Below are 12,000 nucleotides of genomic sequence, written 5' to 3'. Positions count from 1 at the left end.
GTGGGGCTGTTGGGGAATAGCTGCCGGGGGCGGGCTCGGGGATTACCACGGGACTGGTAACGGTGCCGATGCCGAGAGCAAGAGGCGAGCACAGCAATCACCGTCCCGTTTCTCCGGTGTCAAGTGCACGAGGCGAGCTCAGCCCCGCTGTCCCGGCTGTCTGGTGCCGCGAGCAGGGCGTGCAGCGCCGGTCCGGCCGTGCGCCTGCTCGGGCGGGCGGACGTGGCGGCGGCGGGTTGGCGGGTGGAGCGGCCGCCCCGCCCGGCCCGGCGCGCCTCACGGGCGGGCGGTGGGAGACGTGTGCGAGCGGGAGCGGCCCGGGGCCCGCGGCCCTGCCCCCCTCGGCCGGGCCATGTCGGTGTGCGGCGGCCCCGGCGACACGGCGGCTCAGCGGCTGCGGCCCCGCGCTGCCCTGATGGCGCGGCGGCCCGAGCTGCTGTGCGGCGCGGCCATCGTGCTGGGCTGCGCCTTCCTCGTCGCCCTCAAAGTCACCTGCAGGTACCGGCGGGGGAGCGGGCAGACCCGGGGCTCGGCCGGGGGCAGCTCGGCCGGCCCGCCGCCGTTCCCAGAGGCGGTGCTGCTCCGGGGCCTGGGGCAGAGCAGCCGGCGGGGCCCGGCGGGCCGGGGTCGCCCCGCGGCGCCGTGTTGCCGCTGCGGCCGGGCCGCGTCGGGCACGGGAATCCCCGGCCTGGGGGACGGAACCTCCTCCCGGGCCCCAGCGCATGGGGTCCCCACGGCAACTGCGACCGGTCGCATGAGGTGGGGACGCCGTGTCCCCCTCAGAGGGATGGCAGCGGGGCCGCGGGGTGGGCAGGGGCCGTAAGGTCGTGGCTGGGGAGGGAGCGGAGTGTTTTAAGAGACATCTGTCCCACTGGGATGTGCTGTGGCGGCAGATTTCGCGGGGACACCCCTCCTGATGACAGTATCAGGATATGCAGGGCAGTATCTGAGGATGAACCAGGCTCTGCTCCCTGGGGCCCAGCAATGGGACAGGAGGAATGGACAGGAACTGATGCCCGGGAAGTTGTACCTGAACACAAGGAGGAACTTCTTCAGTGAGTGACCGAGCACTGGGACAGATTGTCCAGAGAGGCTGTGGAGTCTCCCTGGCTGGAGATATTCCAGAACCGTATGGACACAGTCCTGTGCTGTGCGCTCTGGAATGACCCTGCCTGAGCGGAGAGGTGGTACCAAAGGACCAGCTGTGGTCCCTTCCAACCTAACCCATTCTGTGGCCCTGTAACAGGCGCGTTGTTGAGATGGAGCTGCTTTTGCTCATCTCCAGAGGTAACTGGGACCTGGCGCTGCTGCAGAAGGACCGAGGGGCTCTGGGCTGCAGCCCTGACCTGGGCGCTCAGCATTGGTGGGGGCCAAACGAGCCTGCTCATGTGTTGATGTCACCACCTTCCTCTGCCTGCACCTGCTTCGGACAGAAAGATGATTCGTAGTTTCTCTGCCAGTCTGGTGGTGCTCCTTTTGGGAGCTGGAACTTCCTTCTTTGCAAAGGGCTCTGCAGTTCCTGTTTGCCCAGAGCTGGTGTACGTGGAGCCAGGAGATGTTTGTACTGGAGGGGTGGGGAGTGGTGGCAATGAACAGGCTGCTCAGTTCTGGAGCCTAAACCAGGGTCTGAATCTTCTGAATGGGTTTTAGGTCAAGGTGACTGTTATGTGCTCCAGGTCATACTATATTAAGAACATGTACTTCACTTGGGGTTTAATTTTGAGATTAGGACAAGGCTGCAAGGTACTGATTATGTCCCTGTTCCACGGCATCTGAGAAGTTTTTGTTCCATGAAACTCTTGATTCACAGATAATGCTTCTGAAAAAAGCTAAGGCCTTCATTGCTTACTTGTCCATAAAGGGTGTATTACTTGAATCAGAGTGAATTTTAAGTCTATGAATGATTGCCTCTGAGTAGCTGTGCCTCCATTCCAGGAGACTTTATTTCACAGTGACCAGATAATGTAGATGTGATTTAAAAATCACATAATGTAAAGCTCTTGCCATATTTTAGAATGTATAGTGAAGAATTTCTGAACGTAATCACCTCCCTGGTGTTACATTACTAAGAAAATAATACTTTTTTTATATACTCATAATAATGCTTCCTGCTCTCTTCTATTTAAAACCTGCTCATTCCTCTCATTTTACTGCTAGCTGTGTTTGAAAGCTCACAGATGGTATGTGATTGGAATGTTGTTCTCACCACCCTGTAATATAGAAGTTTGATTAAAGGGGTTCAGCTTTTCAGATTGTAGTTATATAGACTAATATCAGATAGGTATTCCCTGTTTGGTTGCTGTCAGAAATATAGAAAATTCAGATGTAAAAATTCCTTGTGCAATTTGGAGCATGGTTAATTGCACATGTTAAGTATAAATACAGGACATAGTTTCTCACCACATGTCAGTGTGATTTGCTAGCAAGACACAGCACCAGGGCATAGGTATTACCACTGCTCTTATAGTATGTAACTTTCAAGATCAATTAATAAAAAGTACAGAAAGGGAAAATTCATGTACTACAAGGCAGTCCATTAGTGGGATTTGAAGTCTTGCGGGTTTAGAGTGACTCAAGGAATAGCCAGATGAGACCTGTCCTAGCATGGGTTGTTAAGGAAAGCCTGTGGTCTAGAACTTGAATTATTTCTGGCACTATACAGATGTCTTTGAGACAACCCCACTCTCAGCACTGTGCAATCAAAAGGGCTGCTGGTCCTGTTGGCACTTGCATGTGTTTCCCTCTATTACCAGGGTGTTCTCATGGATAGTTTAAGTTTTTTTAGGCTCTGGCAGCAGCTAAGTAACACAATCAGTGTCTTAATAAACAGTTTGTGATTATTATGTTTGTATAATCATTTCTTACATAATCCTCAGTTTATACATGTGTAAGTTTTAGGGGTTTTCTTAGGGAAATTAGTCAAAGTATTCTATTATGTTCGGTGTTGCAGAGGAAGACACTACTTAGCAAATCTCCTTAAGCAGCTGTTAGCTATTGATTGAATATGTTTTGGCATTTAATAATTACTGGAGTTTTGATCATATTTGAAGGTAGTCATGTAGTTTCTGACTCATTCATGTCATGGGACTTCTATTGAAGTGTTCTACCCATTCTTGCAATTTGGAGCCAATTCATTATCTAATTTTTAAGTCTTATGCTGTAATTCTTGAACCAGTCATTCTCTCTGGTTTAATTCAGTAGAGGAAGCAGAGGTTTTAAACATATTGACGTTGTCTGTTTTCATTAAACTAGATGGAGAGGAGAAATTCTAGCTGCTGTCTCTGAAGAAGTGTTGTGCTTTCAGCAGCTGATCAGCCTGTGTGTGTCAGAGCTCACACTGGAGCTGTCTCCTGTCCAGCTGACAGGCAGAAACCATGGGAAGAAGCTGCAGTTTGGATAAACATGGGGTGAAGGAATGGCAGGGAACCAGAGGTGTTGGTTATGAGGGAACTGAAGAGCTTAAGGGTTGGGAAGATGCTGAGTTGATAAGTGGGGGAGAAGGGAAAGAACACAGGTAGAATTCCATAGAAGAAAGTAGAAAAACATAATGTTATGAGTGGAGCAATTAATGAATTATAAACAGGAGGAGCCATTTAATATTCTCAAAATTCTCATTCTGAAGATTTGATTTTGAAGCAATTTCCTCTTATATACAAATTAAGAATTTCTATAACTTGTGATGCATACCAGGGGCAATTCTAAAATGTTAAAGCAAGTAGCCTGGAAATTAGATAAGAGCTACAATACAGTTTTTTTGCTGTATTATAAAGACAAATGTACTTTAAAACTAGAGAAATAGTAAAATTTGAAAGTGTGGCAGAGTTTTTAGGAACTTGCTTAATATATGAGTTTGACATTGTTTAGGGCTCCATAATTTTATCACAATTATTAAAATTTTAACCCGAGAGGGATCAAGTATCAGAGAATAAGATTTTTGTATTAGCTTTTTATTGCAACAAAGTAAAACAAATGCCCACAAAGTAAAGAAATGTCCAGTCTCCTAAAATTTACAGTCCCATTATGAACCATGGCAAAATTGAGCATGTCAGTGGTGTCCAGTTTTCAGTCTGGCTTACTCTAGTGTAAATATAGCTAGTGAAAAAATTTAAAATGAAGACAATACAAAAAGCGACTATGATCACTCACTTGCATTTAAGGCAGATTATACCATAGCAACCTCTGAACACCTTGGAAGTCCCAGATTCTGTATTATTTGATTCCTGATTTGATATAAAGGGTTTCTTGAGTATTTGGTTTATGTTCTTTGTATTACTTACTGTCCTATCTGATTCATCTTAAAAAAACTTCATTTGTCATAATCTCTTTAAATTTTGACTCTCAATTTGTTGATACTGTCCTTACATTGATGTGCCCTGAACAGTTTGCAGTCCCTGCTCTGATCAGTAAAATAAACTAGTGCATATTTCTATATCTTTTCCTAATACACTATAAAAGAATGGAAGTAAAGAATACTGTAAAACAAAGCATAAGGCAAAGTAACAGGCTCTGTTTATATAAACAGCACATCACAAAACTTTATGACCAGTGTCTCTTTTCTTATCAGGGTGCTGTTACTTAAAGTACAAGTGTTAAAAGAGGATGAGACCAGGGAAGAAATGAAAAGAAATCACTCTTCCTGGTAATTTTATGCTCTACAGCAACCAACCATAAGAGTGTGAGCTAACGTACCCATAAACACAGTGCATGGTATCAGAGTGTGACTTTCTAAAGCTTGTGAAGGGTGATCTTTAGATTTTTATAGTATTTTGTAAAACTAATTCAGATAACATAAATTGTAGTTGTTCTGCATCAATTTCTAAAGTTTTGTCATTGCATGACTTTTGCTAAGAATAAAACTTGGGGCTTTGGGCACACTTTTTTAACTGCTGCTGTACAGTCTCAATAACCACTCTTGATTCTCTTCCTGCAGCCGAGCAAAAGATGTAACAATGCCAGCGAAGCTTCCAGTGAATTTTTTCTCCACAAGATCTCCAGTCACTGATCTTTTTCGGGGGCAGTTAGACTATGCAGATCAGCTCCGTCAGGATTCAGAAATTGTGCTGTATTTCTTCTATGCGCCATGGTGTGGGCAGTCCATTGCAGCAAGAGAAGAAATAGAACACGTGGCCAGCAGATTGTCAGACCAGGTAACTCCAGAGAAGATACCAATCTTAAGCATAACCTGACAGCTTTTCAGTGTCTAAGCTGATGCTGATTCTTGTCTTCTCATGAGGAACAGTAGGACTTGAATGCTCATATTTTAGGAAAACTCATCGCTCACCTTAATTTTAATTTAGCATACAGAGTGGTGGAATAAATGGAGACAGCCTGTGATTCCTGCTCAGTCTGTTATTTCTGCTTTTGAATAGGGAAGCCTACAAGTTTCTTGTAAAGTTTTTTCAGATTTATTCACCTGCCTTCAGACAGAAATTCCACAGAATTTGCTTCCAGGTCTGGGATAGTTGGAGACATTGGTAATCTAATAAAGATTGTAACCACAGCACTGCTTTCAAATAGTTGGGTGCCTGTAAACACTTCACAGTTACAACTGTCATAAACCTCCACTTGTTGAGCTCCACTCTGCAGAAAAAGTAATTAATGTGGGTTGTGATTAAATTAATAAATTTGAAGGATTTAGATTAAGAAGCATGAAAGCTAGAAAGAATAGTGACCAAAAGGATTGCTGTTGCAAAATGAGAAAAATAATAAATTTTTAAAAATCTGTCTGTGACAGATATGGACTGCTGAGTTGAAAAGACCCTGAAAATATCAGATGAAATGGATTAGAAAAAGTACATCAAAGTACATCTTGGATAAAGTAGGTCACAGTAGTGTACTTTTTTAGCTGTGAATTTTTACCTACTTTGCAGGTGCTGTTTGTGGCTGTAAATTGCTGGTGGAACCAGGGGAAGTGCAGGAAGCAGAAGCATTTCTTTTATTTTCCTGTGATACACTTGTACCATCGGAGGTAAGATATCATATGTACAGTCTAGGTTTTTTATTGTTGTTTTGGGAAACAGAGGTACCATATAAAGTGCTGTATTTTGAAAATGTTACATTTCTGGCTTCAGTAAATAGGTTTTGGGTATATTCTAGGTGAGCTCATCCTGTATGCTACTCAAGTACCAGATGGGCTGTAACTGTCAGTTAAATTACGTGCTGGACAATTCTTCATCCTTATGGAAATTTTGGGTTGCCTGTGCATCTCCTGGAAGTTCTGCATCCAATGAAAAGAATTCAGAGTTACATATTAATTTCAGATGTCTGTTTGTTCTGTGGATGGGTTATAACAACTGGTCCTAATTATGACAGCATTAAAGAATGTACCTAAGGGTTGTTGAAGTTAGTGGAATTTAAGTGCATATTTAAATTGCACTACATACTGAAGACCTTGTTCTAATTTTGAACTTTGCATTCATCTTTTTATTCCCCTGAATCTAAGATATCATTGTATAAAATTTTATATAGCCTTTTATTTTTTTAGTATTTGTATGTATTATACTTTTTTTTTTTCTCTCTCTGTGGAGCAGAAGGTAAGGAAACACAGTTTCTAACACTTCATAAAAGAGTTTATCCCTTGTATTTTACTTTTTATTTTGCTAGCCTTGAACTGCAGCTCTCTTTCATTACAGTGGCTGATTTTGGTTTTTTTGGGGGGAAGTTATGCATTGAGGAGGTCCTGGTCTTTGTTAGCTGAACTTGTAATAGACATGAGATACTGGCATAATTCAGACTGTAATAAAAGACCCCTACAATCCTACTTGGATGTACATTGACTGAAACTTACTTGACCTTGAAATAACAACACAGTAGATGGATACACTTGGTTTCATCAGTAACCTTAAACTGAGTTGTAACAAGATGAGGTGTAAATTCCTATTGATAGTTCATAAAATCCTGAAGGGTGGTGCACCCCTCATGCCTGAGATACTAAACCTTGTATATGGTGCCCTGGGCATGTGACATGTTGAGCAGTGAGTATTGCTGTGAAGACAGAAGTTTGTAATAAACTGATGTAGGATGTAGAATGATCTAGTGGGCTCTAGGAGACCATTTTGAAGCACCTCAATACAGGTATCTCAGTGTGAGTTGGGTATTTTCTAGCTTGTCTGTATGTACAAGCTATATTAAAAATGCGTCACAGTAAATTCTTCATTGGAAATGGACTAATTCTTTATGCTCTTTGTGTTTGATTTCATTTGGGACAATGATGCTTTATCTAATCCAATAATAGTTAGGAGAGGAACCTCTGGAATTCACAGCTTGAAAGCTCCAGCGCACCTTATGTTTTAGGACTGCCTAATGTCATGTGAGCTGTTTTATCAGATGGCTGGGGGGGACACTGGAGCTTTGCTGAGTCTGTTCATCAGCAGTGCAACTGAATTTGTCCCTGCTTTAGTGATTGCTGCTCGTAAAAGCTGTTTGAAAATATTGCACCCTTTCAGATTGATACTGTTTGAGACACTGGAAAAACAAAGGACAATAGTGATTCTTTCAGATCTGTATTTTGAAGTCATGTGTGTTTACTTCAGAAAAAGTGTATATAGTCATATAATTTATACCTGACTTTTACCAAGTTGTTTAATGGGACTCAGAAGTGATCTCCATCCGTTCAAGCTCACCAACACTGCCCCTTCCACAGATACTCTGGTGCTTCCCTTGGGTAACACAACTCCTTCATCAGTTACACAAGCCACTGGTAAAACACAGAGAGCAATTCCCTAGAGGCTGAGCATGCTGTCTATGTAACTCCTATCTGCCACCCCCAGGAGGGAGTCTCTACTGTTAATTTAAGTCTTAATGTTCTATTATTTTTTTTGGTACTAGTTTTGGACCAATTGAATACAAAGGCCCTATGAGTGCTGTTTATATTGAAAAGTTTGTTCGCCGGGTGATGACACCACTACTCTACATCTCGTCTCGATCAAAATTACTAGATTTCCTCTCAAATTATGAGGTACTTGTCTCTCTTCTCTAGCTTTACCACTGTGGTTCAGAAAGAGTTTTACTTGTGTAAGGATTAAATTTGATCTGCTCCAAAGTGCTAGTTTATTTTCAGGATCCTGAAATCAGTGCCCTACAAATTTATTAGAATCATAAGAATATGAAATGACAAATTCATAATGTTGGTTCCCTGTATAGTTAATATTATGATTTAGTGATGCTTTTAATTTATATTACTTTAGTATGTAGAGATAACAATCAAAGTTATTACTTCACCAAGCTGTTACATACAAACAGGAAAGAAGGGAGAAATCTTTTCACAAAAATCTTGCAGTCTAAGTTGGGGCAGCATTCGAGAAATACATAATCATTACTTTAATTTTTAAAGGATAGTATCTTTTCTAGTAGGATGTCTTTTAAGTGAAAACAAATGTGAAACCATTTGTTCAACCAAAGTTTGAGGCAAGAGCTCTTAATCACTTTGTATGCAATAACTTGATTTTAATCTACTTGTACATGGTGTTTTATTCATTTTGTCTCTTGTGTTCAGGGGTGCCAAGATTGGTACCAATACTGGTGGAATAATAACTTTAGTTAGACAAAACATGCTTACAACAGAGCCATTTAAAATCCCTTTATAACTGCTGATTCTTGTAGTTCACAGTGCAGAAGTACCATAATCTTACTAAAGCCCAAGCTGTTAGAGCAGTGTGGGAAACCTGATAGACAAGTAAGTGCTGTGGGCACTACATGGGGGGACCCTCCAGTGTCTGGGGCTGGAGCAGATGTTATGTGAGTGGTGCACGTTGCAGTGCTGGGTTCTGCTGCAGGGTGGAGCACGGCCTGTGCTGTTCAGTGGCAGCTGCCACAGCGTAGGGGACACACACTGGGAGTTCCCTTGGGCAGGTGCTGTGCTGTTCATGCCAGGAATTACTACTGGGTTTGGTTTTCCTGTGTTTTAAGCAGGGACTGAGTTGGGAGTAGTGAGTTGTGGCCTGTCTCTGGTGCTGAATAAACAGGACACAAGCAATTCTGTTGTCCTTCCATTGCTTCAGTTTTGCTGTTCTAAAATTCTAAAACATTTATTTGCCTCTTAGAGAGATTTGAAGAAAGTTATGCTTGGTTTTTGATTTGTGTTATTTCATGGTAGACTGCAGAAAGTAGCTAATGAGCATATTGTCATTAAGCTTAAATTTGCTTTACAGTAAGAGTTGCACTTCCACCACAAGAAGGATAAGATAAAAGACAAATTTAGGGGGCAGCAGAAAGTATTTTTAAATACTGCTTAGAAGTTGAAGAGATATTTTTGTTTCTGCATTCAGGCTTTCCTCCTTCCTGTGCTTGAAATTCTGTGGCTCCAAGTGCTGAGTTGCTGTTTATATTCAGCATTTGTTGGTTGTTTTTATTCTGAAATGGCCCAAGAACAGAGGCTGTTCTGCTGTGTTGCCCCACAGCCATTCATGCCTGAGGTTCTGTGCCAGAGCAGGGCTCCTGGTGCTCAGTGTCTTTCTTGCCTCTGTAAAGTTACAAGATGAAAGAAACAAAATTGTTTATGAAGATGGATGCAGAGAAAACCATAGACACAATGGAAAAGTTTGTTTTAAACTAGAAATAAATAGGTTGTTTAATCACTTCAGTTAGAAATGTGAATATTTTACAGTGCTTTCTATGTGAGCTGAGAAATCGATGCCTTTTGTAGGAGAAGATATAATCTAGGGGTTAGTCCCGTGTTTAAGAAGTGAGGAAGTTTGGGAAATAGACTAAATTGTGGGAAGTTGGGACGTGTATGGCACAAACTAATTGCTATTTTGAGACCCTTGGCTAGTGTCTTCCTTTGACTTTCGATCTTCTCTGTGTAAAAAGTACTAATTTTTAGCAGAAGGGAAAGGACAAAAGACTGTCACGGATTGCTGTTGGGCACTTTGGCCACTGTCTGCTGGTGGATCATGTTTTTGTGATTTCACTGAAAAGCTAATTGATTTCAAGCTGAAAATAATTCGAAATATTTGTCATCATCATTGTCTAATTTTCAGACCTGTGTTCTAATAGCAAATAAGTTCTGCAAACTAGAAGAAATACTGATGAACAGAATCCAGTTAAGTGTAAGAACAGTGGTGTTACTTGGTCTTTTGTTCATTCCTCGACCTGATCACGGTTGTCCTGACATGCCGTGTTGCTCTCACTAGAGGGCGCTCAATCCCCATGGAAAAAAAGTCTGGTTGAAGACTCCAAAGTTGAGATCCTGTATTCTCTGATTCTATTTAAGGTTGGTTTCTTTGGGGTTGTGGAATGATATTAGTGTAAAACTAGATAAGAATTGATTTATGAGAGCAAGGAAAATGTGCCATTTGGAAAGCAGTTAAGATTTTATAATGCTAAGGAAGATCTAAGTTAAATGAGCACAATGATACAGCCTGGATATAGACGTCCTCCTAAACTGTTTGCTGGCAGGTGTTACTGAGTTTTGGAGGGGCTTACATGAAAGAAGGTGGGAGTTGTTGCTGTCCAGCTCTTCTTGGCCTACTTGTATTCCAAACCAAGAACCTCTTGTTCATGTTGAGATACCTATTCTGTGAGACTGGAACCTCACTTGTACAGAGCAAGAATTTTTAGTTGCAATACCTGGAAGAATTCAGTCTTGTTAGAAACTTCATTCTTACAGACAGGAAAACTTTCTTGGTACTTGAGAAGAAATACAGTCTTTTAGTCCCATTCCTCATATGTATAATTTCACCCTGTAACAGGGCAAAAACTTTAACTGGTGTGGGATGCTGATTAAAAGGACATTAATTAACCAGACTTCTGATTAAGCATAGAGCATTAGTAAATACTAGTTTATATAGTATATATCAATGTATAGTAGCATATATTCTCCAAATACAGCTTTTTTTAATTGAAAAAAACACTTTACAGAAATTATCTTTGGGAAACATTATTCACAATCTAGAAATCTTAAGCTTCTGTTAGTGTAAAGCAGAACTGGCAGTCTGAATCAGAATGTTGCCTTTTAAATAACATTATAAATACTCCTGCGTCTGACTTCTGGCTTCTTGCCACATCTTACTGTCACTTTTGACTCTCCTTTCCTTCTCTGTTTGGTGTCTTAAATTCACTTGGTACAGGATTAGTATTCAAAAATGGTCCTAGGAAATGGGAAGCTAAAATTTTATCTGTCTCCTTATTTTGGTTCAGTTGAATGCTTTCAATTTGTTAGAAGGGATTGTTTCTTTTTACTGTCTTAGTTTGGAACTAAGAGAAAAAGATGAACATTAGTTACTAACCTATTTGTTGTTTAAAAAAAGAACATCGAGTACTATTATTTTGCTGTGTTTTTTTGCTACTACTTTATTTCTGGTTTTATTTTCTTCTTGCTAATTATTGTTGCAGAAATATCCCTAATTGCTTGTAACTCATTTTTATTATTGATCATTTTTGTGGGGCACCTCATGAAGAGCCTTGTACAAGGGGTTTTATGCTTAGGATTCATCCATGAAATAGAATTCTTGCCTAACAAGAGACTTCATGAGCTGGAATGGGCAATGTTGTTATTGGTGAACATCTTCAGATTGCTAATTCATACTGAACTAAATCAGTGTGTTAGGCTGATATGAATAACTGAATTAATAATAACAGGTAAAAAGTATGTTCATGTTTCAAAAAAGAAATTAAAAATTTTATATGTAGAACTAAAAAAAAAAAAAAAAAAAAAAAAAAAAAAGCAGCCTCTGAGTACCTGGAAATCCTTGTGAGGATGTATTTGCCACAACAGTGGGTGCCAGGTGAGTCTGGAATGTTATGTTCCACAACAGTCCCTGGAGTGCTCTTGCTTTGGGTGTTAAATGCCTTCTGTATGCACTGGTGGAGCTGAGAAATACCACCAAATAACAAAATGTCATAACTTACTTTGTCCTGAAAGTTTATTAAGCCCATGTGAGTGATGAGTCAAAAACATAATTAATAGTAATACTTAATGGATTATATTTTGAAAATTTTAAAGTCGAAGCTTAACTGAAATGCTGGTACAAGAAAAATCTAGAGTGTGTACCTCTTTTCCAA

The 12,000-nt window shown here is 41.1% G+C and overlaps 1 protein-coding gene across 7 annotated transcripts in view; it reads left to right on the top strand.

The window, feature by feature from the left end:
* Window positions 1–260: 260 nt before the first annotated feature.
* Window positions 261–12,000, top strand: part of TXNDC11 (thioredoxin domain containing 11) — a 32,448-nt gene continuing 20,708 nt past the window's right edge. For 2 of the 7 annotated variants that reach the window (XM_086853656.1, XM_086853655.1), the window contains exons 1-5: window positions 296–498; window positions 4,565–4,639; window positions 4,931–5,147; window positions 5,871–5,968; window positions 7,828–7,957. In XM_086853656.1, coding sequence (XP_086709782.1) covers window positions 353–498; window positions 4,565–4,639; window positions 4,931–5,147; window positions 5,871–5,968; window positions 7,828–7,957 — 666 coding nt within the window. In that variant the 5' untranslated portion in view covers window positions 296–352. Of the gene's footprint in view, window positions 499–4,564; window positions 4,640–4,930; window positions 5,148–5,870; window positions 5,969–7,827; window positions 7,958–12,000 lie in introns of all 7 variants that reach the window. The other 5 variants (XM_086853657.1, XR_015277175.1, XM_086853658.1 and 2 more) reach the window with 5 other exon arrangements.

Source organism: Cyanistes caeruleus, chromosome 17, assembly GCF_971803275.1.
Source record: "Cyanistes caeruleus chromosome 17, bCyaCae1.hap1.1, whole genome shotgun sequence".
Classification (NCBI taxonomy): Eukaryota; Metazoa; Chordata; class Aves; order Passeriformes; family Paridae; genus Cyanistes; species Cyanistes caeruleus.
This window is presented reverse-complemented; position numbering and strand designations above follow the sequence as displayed.